Source organism: Sceloporus occidentalis, unplaced genomic scaffold (genome assembly GCF_023333645.1).
Source record: "Sceloporus occidentalis isolate IW3139 unplaced genomic scaffold, rSceOcc1.0.p SCAF_1, whole genome shotgun sequence".
NCBI lineage: Eukaryota > Metazoa > Chordata > Lepidosauria > Squamata > Phrynosomatidae > Sceloporus > Sceloporus occidentalis.
In genome coordinates this window covers 247,170,344-247,189,719 of record NW_028316981.1, presented here as the reverse complement: position 1 = coordinate 247,189,719, position 19,376 = coordinate 247,170,344, and the positions used below count along the sequence as shown (strand labels likewise).

The window sequence follows — 19,376 nt, the reverse complement described above, 5'->3', positions numbered from 1 at the left end:
AGTAAAAAATTTTTTTCTGTGTTTCCTCCTGTTTCTTTGGATGAACTCTCTACACTGCTGAACTCTTCCAAACCTGCAGCTTGTTTTCTTGATCCAATGCCTACTCGTCTTCTAATTTCTATAGCGCCCTCTTTTCAGCCCTCATTTCTCTATATCTTTAATCTCTCTCTCTCTCTACGAGTTCTTTCCCTTCGGTCTTTAAACATGCTTTAGTTTCTCCTATTCTAAAAAAACCTTCTCTTGACCCCTCTTCTTTGTCTAGCTATCGTCCGATTTCTCTTCTCCCTTTTCTTTCTAAGGTTTTGGAATGGATCGTTTATTCTCACTGTCTTGAATTTCTTGAAGCCAACTCCATTCTCGATCCCTTTCAGTTCAGTTTCCATCCATGGCATTCTACAGAGATGGCTGTCACTAAGATCTCAGATGATCTTTTACAGGTCAAGTCTAATGGCCTTTACTCTGTTCTCATTCTTTTTAATTTGTCTGCAGCCTCTGACACCGTTGATCACTCTCTTCTAGTTGATATACTTTCTGACCTTGGGTTCTCAGACTCTGTTCTTGACTGGTTTAGATCTTATTTATCAGATAGATCTTTTACAGCAGTCACAGGTGGTCAGGCTTCGTCTTCTGTTCCACTGGAGTTCCCCAGGACTCTGTTCTGGGTCGCCTTCTGTTTTCTCTCTACACATTGTCCCTAGGAAAATTCATTAGTTCTCTTGGCTTTTCCTACCATTTGTACGCCGATGACACTCAGCTGTATCTTTGCACCCCTGACCTTTCTCTGAGTCTTGAACAGCAAGTTTCATCTTGTCTTACAGCTGTCTCGCAGTGGACGCCTCGACGCTTGAACCTCAATATGAAGCTTCTCATTTTTCCACCTAAGTCAATACTCCTTTTCTGTTTCTTGTTGATGACATTTCTATTCAACCAGTCCAGCAAGCCCGTAGTCTTGGTTTTATTTTTGATTCTTCTCTGTCATGTATCCCCCAAATCCAGACCGCAGCTAAGGTATGTAGATACTTTTTATACAATACTGCCAAAATTTGACCATTTCTCTCTGCCTGTACTGCCAAGATTCTGGTCCATGCCCTAGTGGTATCACGACTTGATTTCTGTAACATCTTTCTGACTGGGCTTCCTCTTTCTCACCTCCATCCTTTAATTTCTATCCAGCATTCAGCTGCACACATTATTACATCCGCCCACTGCTCTGGCCATATCTCTCCTTTGTTGTCATTCCTTCACTGGATCCCCTTCCCCTTCCGTATTCATTATAAGCTTCTGTTGTTGACTTTTAAAGCCCTCCATGGGCTGGCCCCTCCTTATTTATCAGACCTTCTTTCTTTCACCTTCTCGCTCAGGACCTCCATTATGGTAGTCAAGGTCTGCTGTCTCAACCCAGGATTTTCTCTACCCCGTCCCAGACTCGTCCCTTTTCACTTGCTGCCCCTCACTCCTGGAATCTCCTTCCCCCACAAACATGGCTCATCACTTCTTTAACTAGTTTCAAAACTGAATTGAAGACCATCCTGTTCAGAGAAGCGTTCCCAGGCATTGCATGACTATTATTTGCTATTTGACATTTTTAATTTGTTGCCTGTTTTATTGAACCCTTTCTTGTATTGTTATATATTATTTATATGCATTAAGCTATTATTTCTTAGATTGTACACCATGGGCAGGTTTACTCTTATCTATTTTATTGTTTGTATGTACAGTACTGTGCATATCTACAGCGCTATATAAATAAAGTATAATAATAATAATAAAATTTCTTTTAACATACAGCTTATTGTCTTCTGAAAGATCATATGTAATCCTTGATCTACTATGGTGCCATTCTTTTCCATATAATAATGCATGTAAAATAACAGACACAGGAAATATGTGAACCTCCATATGTCATTAGAGTTAACGCTGTCATCTCCCACCATGGCGGGATACAGACCGCAGCGGACAAACCATGCGGCTCCCTCACGCAACAAAAAGAAGCCGCAAAAAGCGGCTTCTTTCTGCGGCACCATTATGACACCACAAGGAGCCAATAGTGAACTTGTGGCATCATGAAGGTGCCGAGACGTGCGGATGGCAGGCGTCCGTCACGTCAAAATGGCGGCGCCCATGTGTATAGGGCACACCCATTTTTACGCCCTCGTTACTTGCGAGGGGCAAGGCACGTCAGGAAGTGCTACCCCTCACGTGTAACAACAGCGCCCGATAGGGCCCGTTTATACAGCGCCAATGATTGTCCTGGCAACTGTTAATGCGAATTGTTATCCAGCAACATCTTGAGGACCACACATTCCTACAGCAGAATAGCAATTAATCATGTTCCTGATTTTCTACATACAAATGTTATCCCCATCATTAAAATATACCACAATCTCAAACCTTTTTAGGCATGTGTCAAGGAGAGCTTTACTGTAAGGATAACAAGAACCTGTGAGGGACAATATACATTTTATCTCATTCGCACATGTAAGAGAAACGTATTTCAAATTTTGTCTGCAATGAGCAAGGTTACAAGAGTTTGTGTACATTTCTTGATGTTTTGTGATTGTTCAAAGAAAAAAATTGTTTTCTTTACAAACTATTGTTTTCTACACAAAATACACTATTTTAATCATACAAATATTGTTTGGGGGCAAAATCCACTGAAATTTTAAAATCCCCAAAAATGAAAAATCTTGCTGCATTTGACCATTATTTGACAGGATATCTCAATGATTCAAGATAAGCTTTATCAACAAATTTTCAAGTATGGTTTATATTGCTAAAGGGATATCCACTTCATCCTATCATATGGATGAGCAAAGCGTCCTTATCCCATCCTTAACTCCTGGTATTCATGAGATCAGGGGGAAGATTATCAGACTTCCACAGGTTTATCCTGTTCTTCTCCCGTCTGTGAAGAGTAATGGACCCATCATTTGATACCAATGAGAGTTTCTGTTAATACCAATTGATGGGTCCATTACTCTTTATGGATGGGAGAACAACAGAATAAGTACATGGGGGTGTGATAATCTTCCCCCTGATTGCACAAATACCATGGGTTAAGGACGGGAGCAATCTCTTTTTCTGATCTCTGCAGGTTGATAAGAAAGTACTGAAAATGGAGTGTAAGCACATTCAGCCACATAAGAACAGGAAGCAGGAACTCTGGAGTTATGACTCCATGGAAATGTTTTAGTTGGTTGAAAGACTGACAGACCTCTATTGAACAGGAAACCCATTTATTACCGTATTAATAGGCAAAAATAAATGTGAGCTCTTTCAATGAAGAAAATCTAAATCATTACATGTACAGAGCTATTGCCTACTATCAGCCAAAGCAGAGATGAGAAAAATTGCTAGAAGCCTAAAAACGATAGTTTTGGGATGGAGACAGATAGCCCTGCACACCAGACAGATTATACAGATCGTTTACTATAGAACATGAAACAGAAAGGAACTGCTAAGGTTTAAATAAAGGGCACATCTACAATGACACAGAAAATCCAGTTTACCTTTGGGTTATCCCAATGAACAACATCCACAGGCTAGTGTACACAATGAGTACACACACTGAAACAAGTTCAGGAAAACAGCATACACAGCTCTCCCTCTTAAACTCACCCTAGTCTGATAAATCACAGTATATGTGCTCTTGACATTTTTACCTCCCTTAATGCATACTGATCTATGTATTTCCTCCCCCAAGCCACACAATGATATCCCTATAGAGTCTAGTCCACATAAATACATGTGACTACCTGGATTTTCCACTCAGAACCAGGATAATCCCCATTCTTTTTTCTGCAGATTAAAGCAACAAGACAACGAAAAGGCCTGAATTCAGCCCGAAACATCCTGTACATCATTTGGACACCTTGCTGTGAGAACTAGATGAGACCTATTTTATTTGGCCTGTGTAGACGCTCCCAAAGTGCTATTTTTCTCTTCTCTCTTTCACTAATAAGAATTTTCTAGTCACTTCTGCCCATTTCCTGCATCCAGAAACATCTTCATTCATAGCAACAGAAATGTACCACAGGCACATGCTTGTCTACATATGTTAAAGCTATCATTGATAACACCAAGATCAAAGCTTGGGAAAGTCACTTTTTGTATTCCGGTATCCAGGACTGATCATGCTGGCCGGGTGATTCTGGGAAATGTGATTCAAAAAAGTAACTTTTCCAAGCTCCACCCAAGTTAAAATACTGTTTGCAAAGGAAGAATGTGAAAAGTGACATTCCAGTATACATATGCAGTACATATGCCAAGGACATATTCACACTTGAGTTGCCCACGTAATATCCATACTATTTACAGCTATATTTACAGCTATATGCCTTCACTTCATTATTTATGTTGTTATTGTGAAAGCTGCAGGATGTTTTCAAGTGATCATTGAGTGTGATAAAAGGGTTTTCATGGTTAAAAAAACAAGCAACACTTATGCATGTGCTGTCACTCTTATGTTTATTATTTATGCAAAAAGCTGATTGATTCATGGTGTAGTTCCAAACGCTTTCCCAGTTTTGTACAAAATGTTTGTTTTCTATCATTAAAAATGAATGTGCACCATATACCCTAAATTGCAACATTTTTTTTCCAAACTTCTCTAACTGCACATGTAGTTCAGAAATCTTTTACTTAGCAGCTACTACATTATAGGTACAAAAGTAGATTGGATACCACTACACTCTTATAAAGAGCAACTGAGGAAGTGAAAACATACATAACTAGTTTCTACTTAATATATACAGATGAAATATTAATGGTTAAATTGGTTTCTGTCTCCTTCTCCAAACATGCAGACACACTCTTATCCAAACATATAGGGTCATGCACATTCCTATTATACAATGACAGCCGTGTTGGCCATGTAGCAAAATCCAGTACTGTATCATCCAAAATCCACAAAACAGTGATACCTTTATTCGAACAACCAAAAGGCACATTTTATATGTTGCAAGCTTTTGAAGTGCCACTGGCTTCTTCATTAGGCAAAGGGGATAAAAACCTTCCCCTTTGCCTGATGAAGAAGACAATGGAGCTTTGAAACTTGCAAGTATGATGTGCATTTTCTTTAGTCCAATAAAGTTATCATTGTTTTGTGGATTCTGGATGTTACTGTACATTCCTATAATGTTACTCTGTCTTCATGGTGGAAACACAGCATTCTTCAAGTCGACAGGATCAGAGTGGAGGGTCTTAGGCCTCACAATCTATTTAACAATAGAAGAGTAAGAAGAAAAAATTGTGCATTACAAGGACTGATTTGGAAAGCTACAAGTAATGCATATTCAAAAGAACTATCAATCTCGTGAAGATATTTTAAAGGGAAATACCAATATCCTTGAAAAATGAAGTGACTTCCTCTCCTGAAGAAGTGTGATCCAGACTTCCCTAACAATTCTGGTCCAGTGGTTAATTTACTCAAAGTAGCACTTTTCCCCATATTTTCTTGCCTGGCCACTAGGATCATCACAGGATCTTCCCTAGGTGCTGCCACCTGCTATGGAGTGACAAAGGCTAACAGAGAAAGCCTCCTTCATAATAAGCCCTCCATGTGTGAAATCCCTCCTCAGATCTGCCTGTGACCCTCATTTAAATGTCACTTCTCATGGGCATCATCAGATTTTGAATTGTGATTTTGATCTTTCTTCTGAAGTTTTATTGCTCACTCTTAACACTATTTTAAGATTTTGGTAATTGTATTTGTTTTAATTACTGTTTTATTGACTGCTTTGGTGTTTTTGCATTGGGAAGGGAGAGAAAGAAAAAGAAGAAAGAGAGAGAGAGAGAGGGGGGGGGGACTACATGAGATGGGGATTATTCTTTCTGTCCCATAATGCTGGAACAGAATGGTGAGGGGAGATAATAAAGAATAAAGTGATTTGGGATGTTTCGATTGATGAAGGAGGGAGGACCAGAAAGAAGGAAAAGAGAAGAGAGAGAGAATACAGATGACAGGCATGAGAGAAAGAAAACCTGAAATTGGATATTACTGCAAAAGAATCGACAGAATTCCTCTGCCAGGATCAAGTCTAATCCAGGCATGTTATGCCCAGTCTGTCAAACCTCCACTGCATTATCAATATTGTAACAGCACGTCTGTCTCTGGGCCCATGTTTTCATATCTCCTTGGCTGGTCTCTTCTTTGCTTCCATACCTCCATCAACCATTGTTTCTCATCCCCTATTTTATTCCACTTCCTTTAAGCACACTTACAACATGCCCTGGTGGCGCAGTGGTTAAATGCCTGTACTGCAGCCATTCACTCAAAACCATAAGGTTGCGAGTTGGTAAAATCCAACAGACTGAGAAGGCCCTCAAATTGTAACACACCCACACACACCCACACACACCCACACAGAGGAATAAAAAACTCTTCACCATGCTTTTATTTAAACAGACTAACAAACAAACTAGGTTAGAAAACCTTATCACCTGGGGAGCTGATTATCTCTATTAGGCTGTTAAAACAGATAACCTCCCAGAATTCATCTGCCATCTTGCCCACAGTATATAGCCTCTCTTGATGTAGCGGTTGTTCAGTTCTCCCACATTTCCACTCTAGGAAGGTCATTCTTGATATAGTTCCTCATTTCTTCTCCTTATCTGCCTCTCCATCATTTTCCCTGCCTCAGTCTACTGTCAGCCCCTTCTGCCTCCTGTCCTTCAGGCTCCCTGTTCAATAATTTACAATACCACTCTATTGTTTCCTTTTAAGCATGACTCTCACCATTATGTATATATAAATGCATATAAATGCATATGAAAACTATGTCCAGATCCATTTGCACAAAAAGTGTGTTAACTTTAAATTTATTATAGGTAAAATCTACAAGCAAGCAAGCAGTGAATCAGAACATATATTCAAAACTTACTATTTAGATGTGACTAATAGCTGGGAACAGGAATGGCTACTATTTCCTACCACAGATGAAAAAATAACTGGGACCACTTCTGCTGAGGAGCAGGATGCTCTTACATCATTCTGTGCTTTCTGCTGAAGGCCATGGTGAATGTACTTCAATGCCATGAACCAACTAAGGTACTGAAACACCATCCTGGTATTTTGTCTAATGCATTACACTTACCTTCACACTTTTGAGTTGCTTCATTCTGCTTGTGGCCAGCAGGGCATTTGCATTCATATGATCCAACTGTATTGATACAATTTCCCCCTTGGCAGATTCCAGGGATTGCCTGACATTCATCAACATCTATAAACAAAATAGGCAGAACTGTCAGAAAAAAAATGTACCTCACAATATATTCAGAAATACTTAAAATAAAATTTTGTGTGATTGCAAATATCACGAACACTATCTGCTAACATGTTCCCTCTCCAGAGAGTTAAGTTAGTTATTTTAGCACTTTATTATTTTATAACCTCAATTCCATAAATTCCAGAAGCTCAAGAATACTTCTCAGACCATGTTTGGAGAATATTTTTATTTATGAACTATTTCTCTTTGCATACTAATACTGTAGTTTTGGTGAGCTCAGTTCATTTCCACATTAATGGGCTCTCACATCAAGCTACCTCAGTAAACTGTTAGAGATAATTATTTCATTAAAACAGAAAACAATGGTTCTGGTTCCAGTTCCACTGGACAGATGAAATGCACAGTTAATAGGAAGAAGAGTTTCAAAGATTTTACAGTGTGTCATCCAGTTAAACATAGTTTTAATAGGCACTTATTACAAAACTTAAGTTGCATGTACATTTTCAGGAAGTATTTATTCCTGAAAATCTGCTGAGTTTGTTAGGAAAAGTACAGCCTCCATAAACATCATTTATATTACAGACAAAATAAGGTCATCATGTACATCAGACAGAAAAAGAAAGTAAGGCCTTTATCACACGGAGGCTTACCATCAGTAAAACATTCCTGAAGCGTTCCTGAAGTGTGAAGGTGTCTTAGGCCCTTATCACATGGAGGTGCTTACCACTGCTAAAATGTTGGTAAAACATTCCTGAAGTGCAAAGGTGTGATAGCCAGTTGCGCTTCTAAATCATCGTTGAGACATACCGCTTCTCTCCCAACCTCAAAGCCTTTGCGGAGCAGCCATTTTTTCAATAACAGGATGATTTAGAAGCGCAACCAGCTATCACACCTTTGCGCTTCAGGCACTTCAGGAACATTTTACCAACATTTTAGCAACGGTAAGCACCTCCGTCTGATAAGGGCCTCTAAGACTCCTCCATACTCTTCCAAGAATTGCCTTCCCAAGGCTTAACATTATTTATTTGTTTGTTTTAATTTTGGTATACAGTCCTGCCTGGTTGAGATGCTGTTTTTGATGGTGAATTAGGAAAATCAATTTTCTTAAAAAGACGTGCTTTGTGCATTCAAACTGTGTAGAACATTTGAATCTCAGTGGATCTACAACAACTTCTATGGACAAGCTACACTTTGTACTTACAAGCGACATTTTGTACTGTTCATTTTATAAAGCAGTTGCAACAGGTCTCTCTCTCTCTGTCCCCTCCCCTCCCCAAATTAAATTTGGATGTTAAGATATCTGTCAGTCTACACTAACAAAAGTGTGTGTGTTCATGTGCATGTATTTCCAGCATAGTTTCAAGACACATAGATAGCTCAAACTTGGTGTGTTAATCTTGCAAGTATTTTGTTTTTGGAATGCATTTATTAATTTTAATAAAATCTGCCCCCAGTAGATTTATAGCTCCACATGTTATCTCCCACTGAATTACCCCAAATGTTCAAATACGCTGGGGAAGGATTCCTGCTAGTAAGGTGGAAAAGATAGGGTTTCTAACCCACCCTGGTAACACTTGTATGTCTGCCAACATTAAATAATGAAATGGTGAGAAATCAAGTGATGAATACACACTTGAAAAAGCACCATGACAGAGAGACAGTTTAAAATAAAAACTGGGTAAAATAATAATTCACCCACAGCTAAGTTCCATCAGCAATGTGGTACTAGTAACCACATCAGTGTTCCCAATTGCCTCTTTGAGTAAGGTACAGTATTTGACCTCTGGCCTTGTGCTTCAGCATAAGTGCACCCTTTATCTATGTTGCTTATTCAAATGCAGCCAACTGTGTCAGCAGAGAGGTAGCTAATACTAACAATTTACAGATGTTGTTAAGTAGCAAATTAATGTGCAAACAGCAATATATGAATTCTCTAGTGGCCATTACTTCTACAAAGAGAGTCTCTGTTTGACCCTCTCACAAGAGAATGTTTTACAGTTGAATGCGACTAATATATTAAATAATTAAATATTAATTACTGTACTAACAGGAAATAAAAGAGATCACACTTCCCTTTCTCTCTACAGTGAAAACATTTCAACACTGAAAATGTTCAATTAATCATTCTCACGACTGGTCTAATTTATAAAAAAAAATGCTGTCATTTTTTCTGAACACAGAAATAAATAAGATCTGTAATATGTGGTCTGGTGAAAAAAGGGCCAGGAAATGAAACATGAATGCTGGTTTGCTACACTGGTCTGATAGGGAAGGCACTAATAGGCATTTAGATATGTACATAAATTAAATCTAAAATCAGGGTGGACAGATCTTATAATCCTACAAAGTGAGGTCACTGAAAGCCCATGACAAATAGATTTCAGCTTATGGGCCACAGCATACAGGCAACATTGGTTTTTGTGTCTGTTCCTCTTTAAAATAACATGCTATTTCTCATGGCATACCTGAGTTATCATATTAAAATATGTATATAGGATCATTTGATCTATCAGAATACCAATATGAAGTCAAAACATGTTTATTTCTAAACTACTAGGTGGGGGACAGGGGCCTGAATTCTATTGGTGCCCCGCTACTAGAGCAAATAAAACTGAATTAGTGAGATTTACAAAAGTGTTGTTTCACCACTCAGTTAATTCAGTGAGTTTATTCTAGTTGACACTACCAATGGGATTCAGCAGGAATGGCTGTTGATAACACTTTGTTCTGCACACTTCCATGGATTCCACAAATCCCCACACAACACAGATTCACAATCCCCACCTCACCAAAAATGGAGACGATGTCTCAGCCTGAAACCTTTAGCCACATTACACTTGTTCAGATTATAAATCTGCCAAACTCAGTACATACCATTACCTCCATTAACAAAGGCTACTACCACACTACAGAATTAGTGCAGTTTGACACTAATTGCCATGGCTCTATCCTATGGAGTCCTGGGATCTGAAGTTTGTTGTGGCACCAGAAGTCTCTGACAGAGAAAGCTAAATCTCTCATAAAACTACAAATCCCAAAATTCCATAGCATTGAGTCATGACTATTAAAGCAGTCTCAAACTACATTAATTTAACAGTGTGGATACACCTAAAATCTCTGACAAAGAAGCTCTTCTTACAAAGTCTTTTTATGCTTGTTCAGCTCACCGCCCCTCCTGGTTCTCTATCAAGCTGGAAGTTTGATTAGCAGCATCAGGTTTGAGAGAATGAGAAAGGAGGGTGGGCTGGACAAACAGACCTTTGGTATCAGCACTGTCTCTGCAGTAATCAATGCATTATAGTTTGGACTGAAAAAGAATTGGACTTTTTTCAAGACAAACCTAATATACTTGTTTGCACCTGCCTACAACACAGGCAAGGTAAAAAGCATTTGCTTTCAGAATCCCTTACCAAGCATGTGAGAAAAGCAAAACAGACAGAAAAGGTGAGACCAGCCTACCTCTCCAAATCCCTCCCCCATATATGAAAAAAGAATAAAAAATGCACGTATATGTTTGGCCAATAAAACAGAAATAATTTTAAAAGTAGAGGTTGGTGAATGCAAAAATCATTCCTGGATGTAATTTGAAATAAGCCTTCAAGTGGTAAGTTCAAAATGTTTTTGTTTACTTATGTAATGCAAGGCTTACCTGATCTGGTAGTTTCATTTCATAAGTGCATATTGTTAGTTTGGGATGATAAGTTTGCTGAAAGATTTTGAACTGCTCTTCTTTTTTGTTGTTGTTGCATATGAACCTACCCCTATTCTTTCTGTTATTTCTATATCTGGTATCAAAGTTTTTGTTAAAGACGTAATGTCTAGAAACACATATACTTTGTTAAAGGAGGTATCATATATACTGATCAATATGTCTAAAAATTTATGCCCCAAAACTGACCCCAAAACCCCAGGACGACTTATTTACAAGTCAGTATGGTAATGTGATAGCAGCTCTTTCAGATTTCCCTATGAGGTGGAGAGAGTTTATTTTTCCCTTGAACCAAGCAGAAAAAGTCCTTGGTGACTGATTGCTGTTAAACAGAGTTCCTCTCCTGCCCATACTGTCTGCTGCTGTCTGGGGAATCAAGGGTGAAACCAAAGTTGAAACGCTGAAGAAAAAATCTCAATTAGAATCCCTCTTGCTGTGCACACACATACACATACGGAAGAAGCCTCCAAGCTTTACCCTTGGCTTATCCACGGGTCATGACAAAATCCATAATTTTGGCCCCAAAATGTGTCCTCGACTTATACATGAAGTCAACTTATAGTCAAGTATATACAGTAACTCTGCATTGTTCACACTGACAGGAAGGACATGGATTTGGCTCATAGTTGAAACATGAATCTGAGAAACACCTTTCGTACCCCAACTGTTGATGGAAGCATATCCTTCTACCATTGTGCTATCTGCCTTAGATCTGGGAACTCATGTAATTCTAACCAAAAATGATACTCTGAGGCCAACAAACAAAACAGAAGCCTAGCAAGCAACCCAGTCCTAAATATCTGCAAGTGGAACTCTACATTCCCTGTGTAGAACCTTAGACTGATACCTTAAATGCCACACAGAATTTTGCAGGCACATACATTTTGTCCAAAACAGTCTGCCCCAGCAGATTTTCTTGGGCTATACCACAACATGTATGTGCTTACAATGGAGAATATACCTCACACCCTTGCATCAGGGAAACAGATTGTAATTTATCAGATGTAGTGCAGGTATAAATTGAGCTTTGCCAGGACACATCTGGCTACCAGTCCATGACACCATAGGCAACACCACAGGAATGTTTTACAAAATAGTGGCATATTTAACCCGTTATTGGTGCCCAATTGCAAAGGGCTTTTGAATATTTAAACAGTTTTCTGAGTAAATGATAACCATCTGTTAAGATTTGCACACACTTCTGAAAATAAAGCTAACCGTAGCCTTTTGCTTGACAAATGCTTACCTTATATGCAAACCTAAGAAATCAGACATGATGTTGGGAATAAGGGCTTAGTAAAATATGTCTGAAGAAATATAGTGGGGGGAATTTGGATTTTTCTTTAAAAATACATTTCTTACTTGTTTTTACTTTGAAAAGCACTGAACAAAGCTACTGTAACTTTTTAAAATTTCTTAAAATCTGGATTCATGCATTTTGTGCTTGGTATGGAAAGTAATGACCCAACTTTTAAAAATATAGTTTAATAAATTCCTATTTTATTTTATTGGTTTCTAGAAGGTTAGCGCTGTTAGTTTCTTGCATCAAAACCAATAGAGTCTTGTGGTACCTTACACGTTAACACATGTATTATGTTTTTGAGATCCATGCCACATTCATCAGCAAGTAAAAGTGTTTCTCTTCAAGAACTCTTAACACATCATGACTGACACACACACACACACACACACACACACACACACAACAACAACAACAACAACAGCAACAACTTCCCCAAGAAGAACAGTAGAATCCACAATAACCAAGTGACAGACAATGTCCCCTTCCCTCTGCAGCCTCCTAGATGCTCTAAAAACCTGTTCTGAAAGGCTGGGAAAACATCTGAAGCCATTTTTCAGGATGCTCCGAGGACTGTTGGAGAGAGAGCAAAGGAAAGATGTTCCGTCATGCTCATGAAGGATTTAGGGTATATTGTTAAAAAGCAAAATACTGTGCCATTACCAGAAAAATGTCTGGCTCGAGTATATGCACAGGAAGAATTTGCATACAGAAAGAGTCCTTGGAGGCAACCAATGTCTCACAACGTCTGTAAAGTAAGCCTGCAAACACACTATACTCCCCCTACTGAATCTTGTCATCCAGCCCTGTCCTTCATCAGTAGGCCATTGCATCCCTTATTTTCTCTGTTTCTTTTCTAATTGGCATTTTTTTTCTATTTGCCAGTATTCTGTGACTGCTGAACTTATGTCGTCTTCATTGTCCTGTTTTAGAAAACAGGGTATTATGTTTAGGCAAGAAATGGGCAACTGCGTGGGAAGAGTCATCTTCACCCCATGACTTATCACAGGCTGGATCAGTGAAACACATTTGATGATACATTGCTAACAGTTGCTATTTGGGGCTGGATTTTTGTCCACCACAAAAGATCTTGGGAGTTCTGGAGGGCAGTGAAAGCAAAATTGCAAACAATTTTCTTCAATTTGTGACTATTTAAGCATGAAAATCAATTCCCTCCAAATGGTTCAGAGTTGTTGCTGTTTTAAAAACTTGGAGTTCAGAGGACATCAAAGATAGAAAAATGGGGTTCAGCAGCTGCACTTTCCCCACCTCTGCCTAGGACGACAAATCCTAAGTTTCTCCAGGTGTGGTGACACCTCTATCAGAGTTCTCATTTTGACCAAAGCCTTATTGACATTGGATTTGCTATGAGTAGGAATGATTGAAAGTAAAGGTGGACAAAAAATTCAGGATCAAAGTAGGGTATGATGGACTTATGGTAATAAATTTTATAAGTGCTTTGCAAATATATTTTTTATTTAAACTTCCTCTCCTCTTTCAGACATTTTAACCGTATGCCAAGTATTAAAAACAATCCAAAAATCAAAACCATGACATAATACAATAAAGACATTAAAAACATAGTCTATAGTTCTAAAGAGATGGAGGTAGATGGATGGAGTTTTCAACTTTAGAATGTCCAATCCATGCAAAGCTTTACTGAGCACTTCCCAGAAAATGCAGAGCATTTTTCAGCTGCAGCCCCCCTTGTTGAAATATTTTGATTGCTGTAATCCCGCCACAATCCACAGGGAGAGGCAGGAAATAGAAATAAAATTTGTTGTTGTTGTTGTTGTTGTTATTCCCTATACACACACTTGTTTAAAAGAAAATGCCCCACTGCAAGCAATGAAAGGAAATACAATTAGACCATATCTGAGGCTGGTTTAAGTTCTCTTCCATTTGGGGAGCACAGTTGAGAACAGAGACTGCTGTTTATGAAGTGAGTCCATGGCCATTCCTGCCCTATTTGCTGCCACATACTCCAGACCCCTCTACATGTGCTCTACAAGGTTTGAGCTCCAACCACAGAAGGGAGCAATCACAGAACCAGGCCCGCAGGGGGAAATGAAATCAGATCTTCCTAAATGCTATTAATGGTCTTGCAGGGGGAAACACAGTTTCTATGGCCCTGGGACATGGTCCTGGAAACTAGGACTGAGTCTTAACAAATTAAAGAAAACAGAGGCAGCTGGGAACAATCCAGTAACACAGAAAATAAACACCCTATCAAGATTACATGACTGCCTAAATAAATAGGCCTTCAACAGGCAATGAAAACCTAACACGATGAGAATTAGATGGCTCTCAGAAGGCCCAGCCTTCCAGAGCTTTGGTGGCACAACAAAGAAGACATTCTCTTGAGTTACATCAGATGTAGTTCAGTTAAAAGATAGGACACATAGGAGAGCCTCTCTAGATGACCTCAGAGATCAGCTAGGCTGATAAAATATTTTTATTCTGCTTTTAGTTAGAAAAGCTTACAAGGCAGCACACAATCTTCTCAAAATACATAGCATGAAAATGAAAATAAAGCCAGAAACAAACAATAGAACCAAAATACATTGCACATAGCACAGAAGAACACAATTAACCATGCAGAATCTCAGTGGAGATCAAAGATGTTTTTCTTGTTTTGTTTTGTTCTATTTGTTTGTTATGGTTTCAGTTTATCCACAGGCACATGCAATAGTCTAAGGACCCAAAGAAGCATCCAAAGAAATTCACTTGCAATGAATCTGTGGTTACTTTATATATCTTGTCAGGATCTAAAATGATGCCCCATCAACTTAAGAGTTTGATACGCTTCAAGAGAGGTAGGCAGGCACAGGAAATTGTTAGCCAGGCAAGTGAAGAATTTTCTGGACCATAAAATTTTGCACGAATTTGACTTTCAGCAAATATAGTACGTCCTTTGTATACGCAAGCGATCCATTTCGGACCCAACCCCCCGGCATAAGGGGAAAAAATGTAGGACCTCAAGTCCCATTGTTTTCTATGGCTGTGCGTGCGCCCTGGGTGCACACACAATTACAAGTGCCAGGGCTCCCCATCTGCGCGACCTTGAGCCCGCATATGGCAAGCTCACATATGGTGCAGGGGCGCTATATCAGCATAGTAAAAATCACCTATCACTACTTTCTGATTGTACGGTCATCTGCTCTAGGAAGACATCATTTAATTCCTCAGTCTGACTTGGGAGTCTGTAGTACGCTCCCACAATAACAACCCTGTTGTTTCCTTCCTCTTTAAGTTTTATCCAGATGCTCTCCACCTGGGTTCCAGGATTTAAGTCCTTGATCTCTTCACGGGTGTAAACAACCCTGACATATACTACTACTACTCCCCCTTTTCTGTTTGGCCTATTTCTCTTTAAAAGATTATACCCTTCTATTGCTACATTACAATCATGAGACTCATCCCACTAGGTTTCAGTGAGGCCTATTATATTTGATTTGCTGTGCTAGGAGTTCAAGTACATCTTGTTTATTTCCCATTCTCTGTGCATTAGTGCTGAGACATCTAAGACCACCAACACCAACCCAGCTACCTATGTAAAAAATTTCCCTACCCTTGTTGGGTCCATGCACTATTTGCCTTGTTCTCTCTATTATCTCCAGTCCTTGATTATCTCCAGTTCCGACAACTGGTGAGATGCAACTCATCACTTGCCAGAAGTCCTTCCTCCTGAAATCACAGGCCATGGTCCAAGAATCCAAATCGTTCTCAGCAGCACCATCTATGGAACCAGTTGTTCACCTCTGCTATTTTCCTCTCCCTTCCTGGAACATGCCCTTCAACTGGGAGAAGAAATGAGATGACAACCTGAGCATTGAGCTCTTTCAGCTTCCTATCCAGAGCCTCATAATCCCTTATGATACTCTGAAGGATATGCCTTGTAGTATTGTTGGTTCCCAAATGGACCAAAAGTAAGGAGTAACAGCCAGTAGGTTTGACAAGACTGGTTAGCCTAAAATGAAGCTGCTATTGTTAGCCTCCCAGTTACTTCACAGATTTTTGCCCCAGAGATATAACACATGTCTTGAGATATCTTGCCAGGCATGCACACTACTGCCTCTGTATCCCTCAGCAAAGAGTCCCCCACCATCACCATGTGTGTCCTCCGAGGCTTGGCATGGCTGGTCCCTGTGCTGATTCTATCAAGGTCTTCTACGCATTCCCTGTGGACTGGGCCTGTTGCTCTAACTCCTCATCCCTCGTTAAGGGAGAGAACCTTAAATTGATTTCTGTAGCCGCAAGCTCTCAGGATGAGCCCTTGTTTTCCTACTTCTATGAATCACATTCCTGTAACTGTCTACCTCCTGTGTATGGGAACTGATCTCTTCCCCAGAAATTTCCTTTGTGTGTTGCCCATCCAGGATAGCCTGTTCCACTCTGTCCAGGAAAACCTCTTTCTTCCCAATGTAATGAAATGTACATAATTGGGCCTCCAGTTACTGGAGCCTCTGTTCTAGCAGAGATACCAAATTGCACTTGGTGCCAGTGAAGTTACTCACATCCTTTGGCAAGAACACCAAACATATCACAGTTGCTGTAGATGGCTGCAGCAGCTCCTTCACTGTCCATATTGAGTAGTCTTACGTAGATACTGAAACATGACTCTGAGCTTCTCTTTAATGTATACTGAGCATTTCCAATCTGTGGGTCCTTGTTTTGTTTTCCATATTAGTTGACATATTTTTTGTTAGAATTTGGGTGGGTTCTGTCTCTGTAGATAGAAATAGTTCTATTGGTATGCCATCTGACTGTATTTCTGATATCTCTTACTTTTGCTTTTCTTCTATCATTAACTACTTGTGGAATTTCATCAGTCATCTACTGAGGCTCTTTCTTTCTTTCTTTCTTTCTTTCTTTCTTTCTTATTTTCTTTTTTCTTTTTGGCTCTCTGGCATTGTCCCTGGCTTCATTTCAGAGTTCTTCTGCCCCTGATCAATTAGGCTTAATAATGTAGACATATTTTTCACATTATCTTTAAATTTAGCGGGAATGTTCTTCATACTGTATTTTGGCATGATGGTTGGTTTAGCCTTACTCTAATTTTTAATACCTGTAGTTTATGATCCATGCCACAATCTGCTCCTGATATTGCTTTTGCAGAGAAAATAGAACTTATCCATCTTCTATTTCCAGTTATGTACTGTATTTGATTTCTATATTGGCTATCAGAATATGTCCATATATGTAGCCACTTTTTTGGTTGCTTGAAAAATGTGTTCGCAATGAACGAATGAAGTGTTGGTCTCACAAAATTCAGTCAGTTGAGCTCCTGCTTCATTTCTTGATTGTAGGCCACATTTTCCTACAACTGTTGAATCTGCTGTTTTCTGCTTTTACATACCAATTGTCTATAATCAACAAGTCCTCTTTTGGTGTATAATAAATAATAATAATAAATAAAAGCTTTATTTTTATACCGCCCTTCTATCAATCAGGGCGGTGTACAACATAATACAAAGTACAATACAATAAAAATACATTAAAATTACATTAAAATACCTTCTAGCCAGTTCACCATTGCCATCAAAAAGGGGGGGGGGCTAACTAGGACTTATTCAGGGAATGCTTGCTTGAACAGGAAGGTTTTTAGATCCTTCCTGAACTGTGCCAGGGAGGTGGCCGAGCGGAGCTCTATGGGCAGCGTATTCCAGAGGGTCGGGGCCGAGATGGCGAATGTCCTCCTTGCAGTGGAGGATAGTCTTACCCCTGGGACCCTCAATAATTGCTGCCCAGATGTTCTGAGTGTGCGGGGTGGATCGTATGGGGAGAGGCGGTCCTCAAGGTATCCTGGGCCCAAGCCATGTAGGGCTTTATAGGTTATAACCAACACCTTGTATTGCGCCCGGAAGCGAATAGGCAGCCAATGCAGATCTTTAAGTACAGGTGTTATATGACTGGTCCTGGATGTACCAGTGACCAGTCTGGCTGCCATGTTCTGTACCAATTGTAGCTTCCGGGTTTGGTACAAGGGTTGCCCCATGTAGAGCGCGTTGCAGAAATCCAAACGAGAGGTTACCAGAGCATGTACCACCGTTTCAAGGTCCCTCTGGCCCAGGTAGGGACGCAGTTGGCGGATCAGCCGAAGCTGATAACAGGTGCTCCTGACCGTCGCATCCACCTGAGATGTTAGGTGGAGCGACGAGTCAAGGAGCACCCCCAAGCTGCGTACCCAGTCCTTTACGGGAAGCGTGATCCCGTTCAGGACAGGTGGAACCACCGCCATCCCTGGGCCAGGTGAACCTATCACGAGCACCTCCGTTTTCTCTGGATTCAGACTGAGTCGGTTTTCCCTCATCCAGCCCATTACTGACTCCAGGCACGCCACGAGAGGAGAGACGCCATCCCCAGTCACTGCATCAGTCGGAGACATAGAGAAAACTATTTGGGTGTCATCAGCGTACTGATAACCCCGCGCCCCATGTCCCCGGATGATCTCTCCCAGCGGTTTCATGTAAATGTTAAATAGCATGGGAGACAGAATGGCTCCTTGAGGGACCCCAGTTGTGAGGGCCCTCTTATCGGAGCACACGTCTCCCAGCTGCACCATCCGGAACCTCCCAGAGAGGTAGGACCGGAACCACTGGAGCGCAGTGCCCCCGATTCCCACCTCTGCCAGGCGCTCCAGAAGGATACCATGGTCTATGGTATCGAAAGCCGCTGAGATGTCCAAGAGCACCAACAGGGACACGCTTCCCCTGTCGATGCCCCGACGGAGATCATCGACCAAGGCGACCATGGCCGTCTCAACCCCGTAACCCGCCCGAAAGCCAGTTTGAAATGGGTCCAGATAATCCGTTTCATCCAAGATCGATCGAAGCTGGATTGCAACCGCCTTCTCGATCACCTTCCCCAAAAATGGCAGCAGCGAGACTGGCCGATAATTACTATGTATCAGGGGGTCGAGGGAGGGCTTTTTTAACAGCGGTTTTATAGTGGCCAATATCAAGCTGGATGGAAATTGCCCATCCCTCAAAGATGTATTAATAATCCGGTGTAACATCGAAGTTACCACCGGTCTCCCCTGAGCTGCTAGCCATGAGGGACAGGGATCGAGGGAGCAGGTTGTCTTCCGAACACTTCCAAGGATCTTGTCCACATCATCGGTACTGACCGACTCAAACTG

The 19,376-nt window shown here is 40.4% G+C and overlaps 1 protein-coding gene across 1 annotated transcript in view; it reads right to left on the bottom strand.

Annotated features, from left to right (window-relative positions):
• Positions 1–19,376, bottom strand: part of FBN2 (fibrillin 2) — a 217,041-nt gene that overhangs the window by 137,424 nt on the left and 60,241 nt on the right. Inside the window, exon 7 of the mRNA XM_089491328.1 lies at positions 7,095–7,220. Coding sequence (XP_089347454.1) covers positions 7,095–7,220 — 126 coding nt within the window. The remainder of the gene's footprint in view (positions 1–7,094; positions 7,221–19,376) is intronic.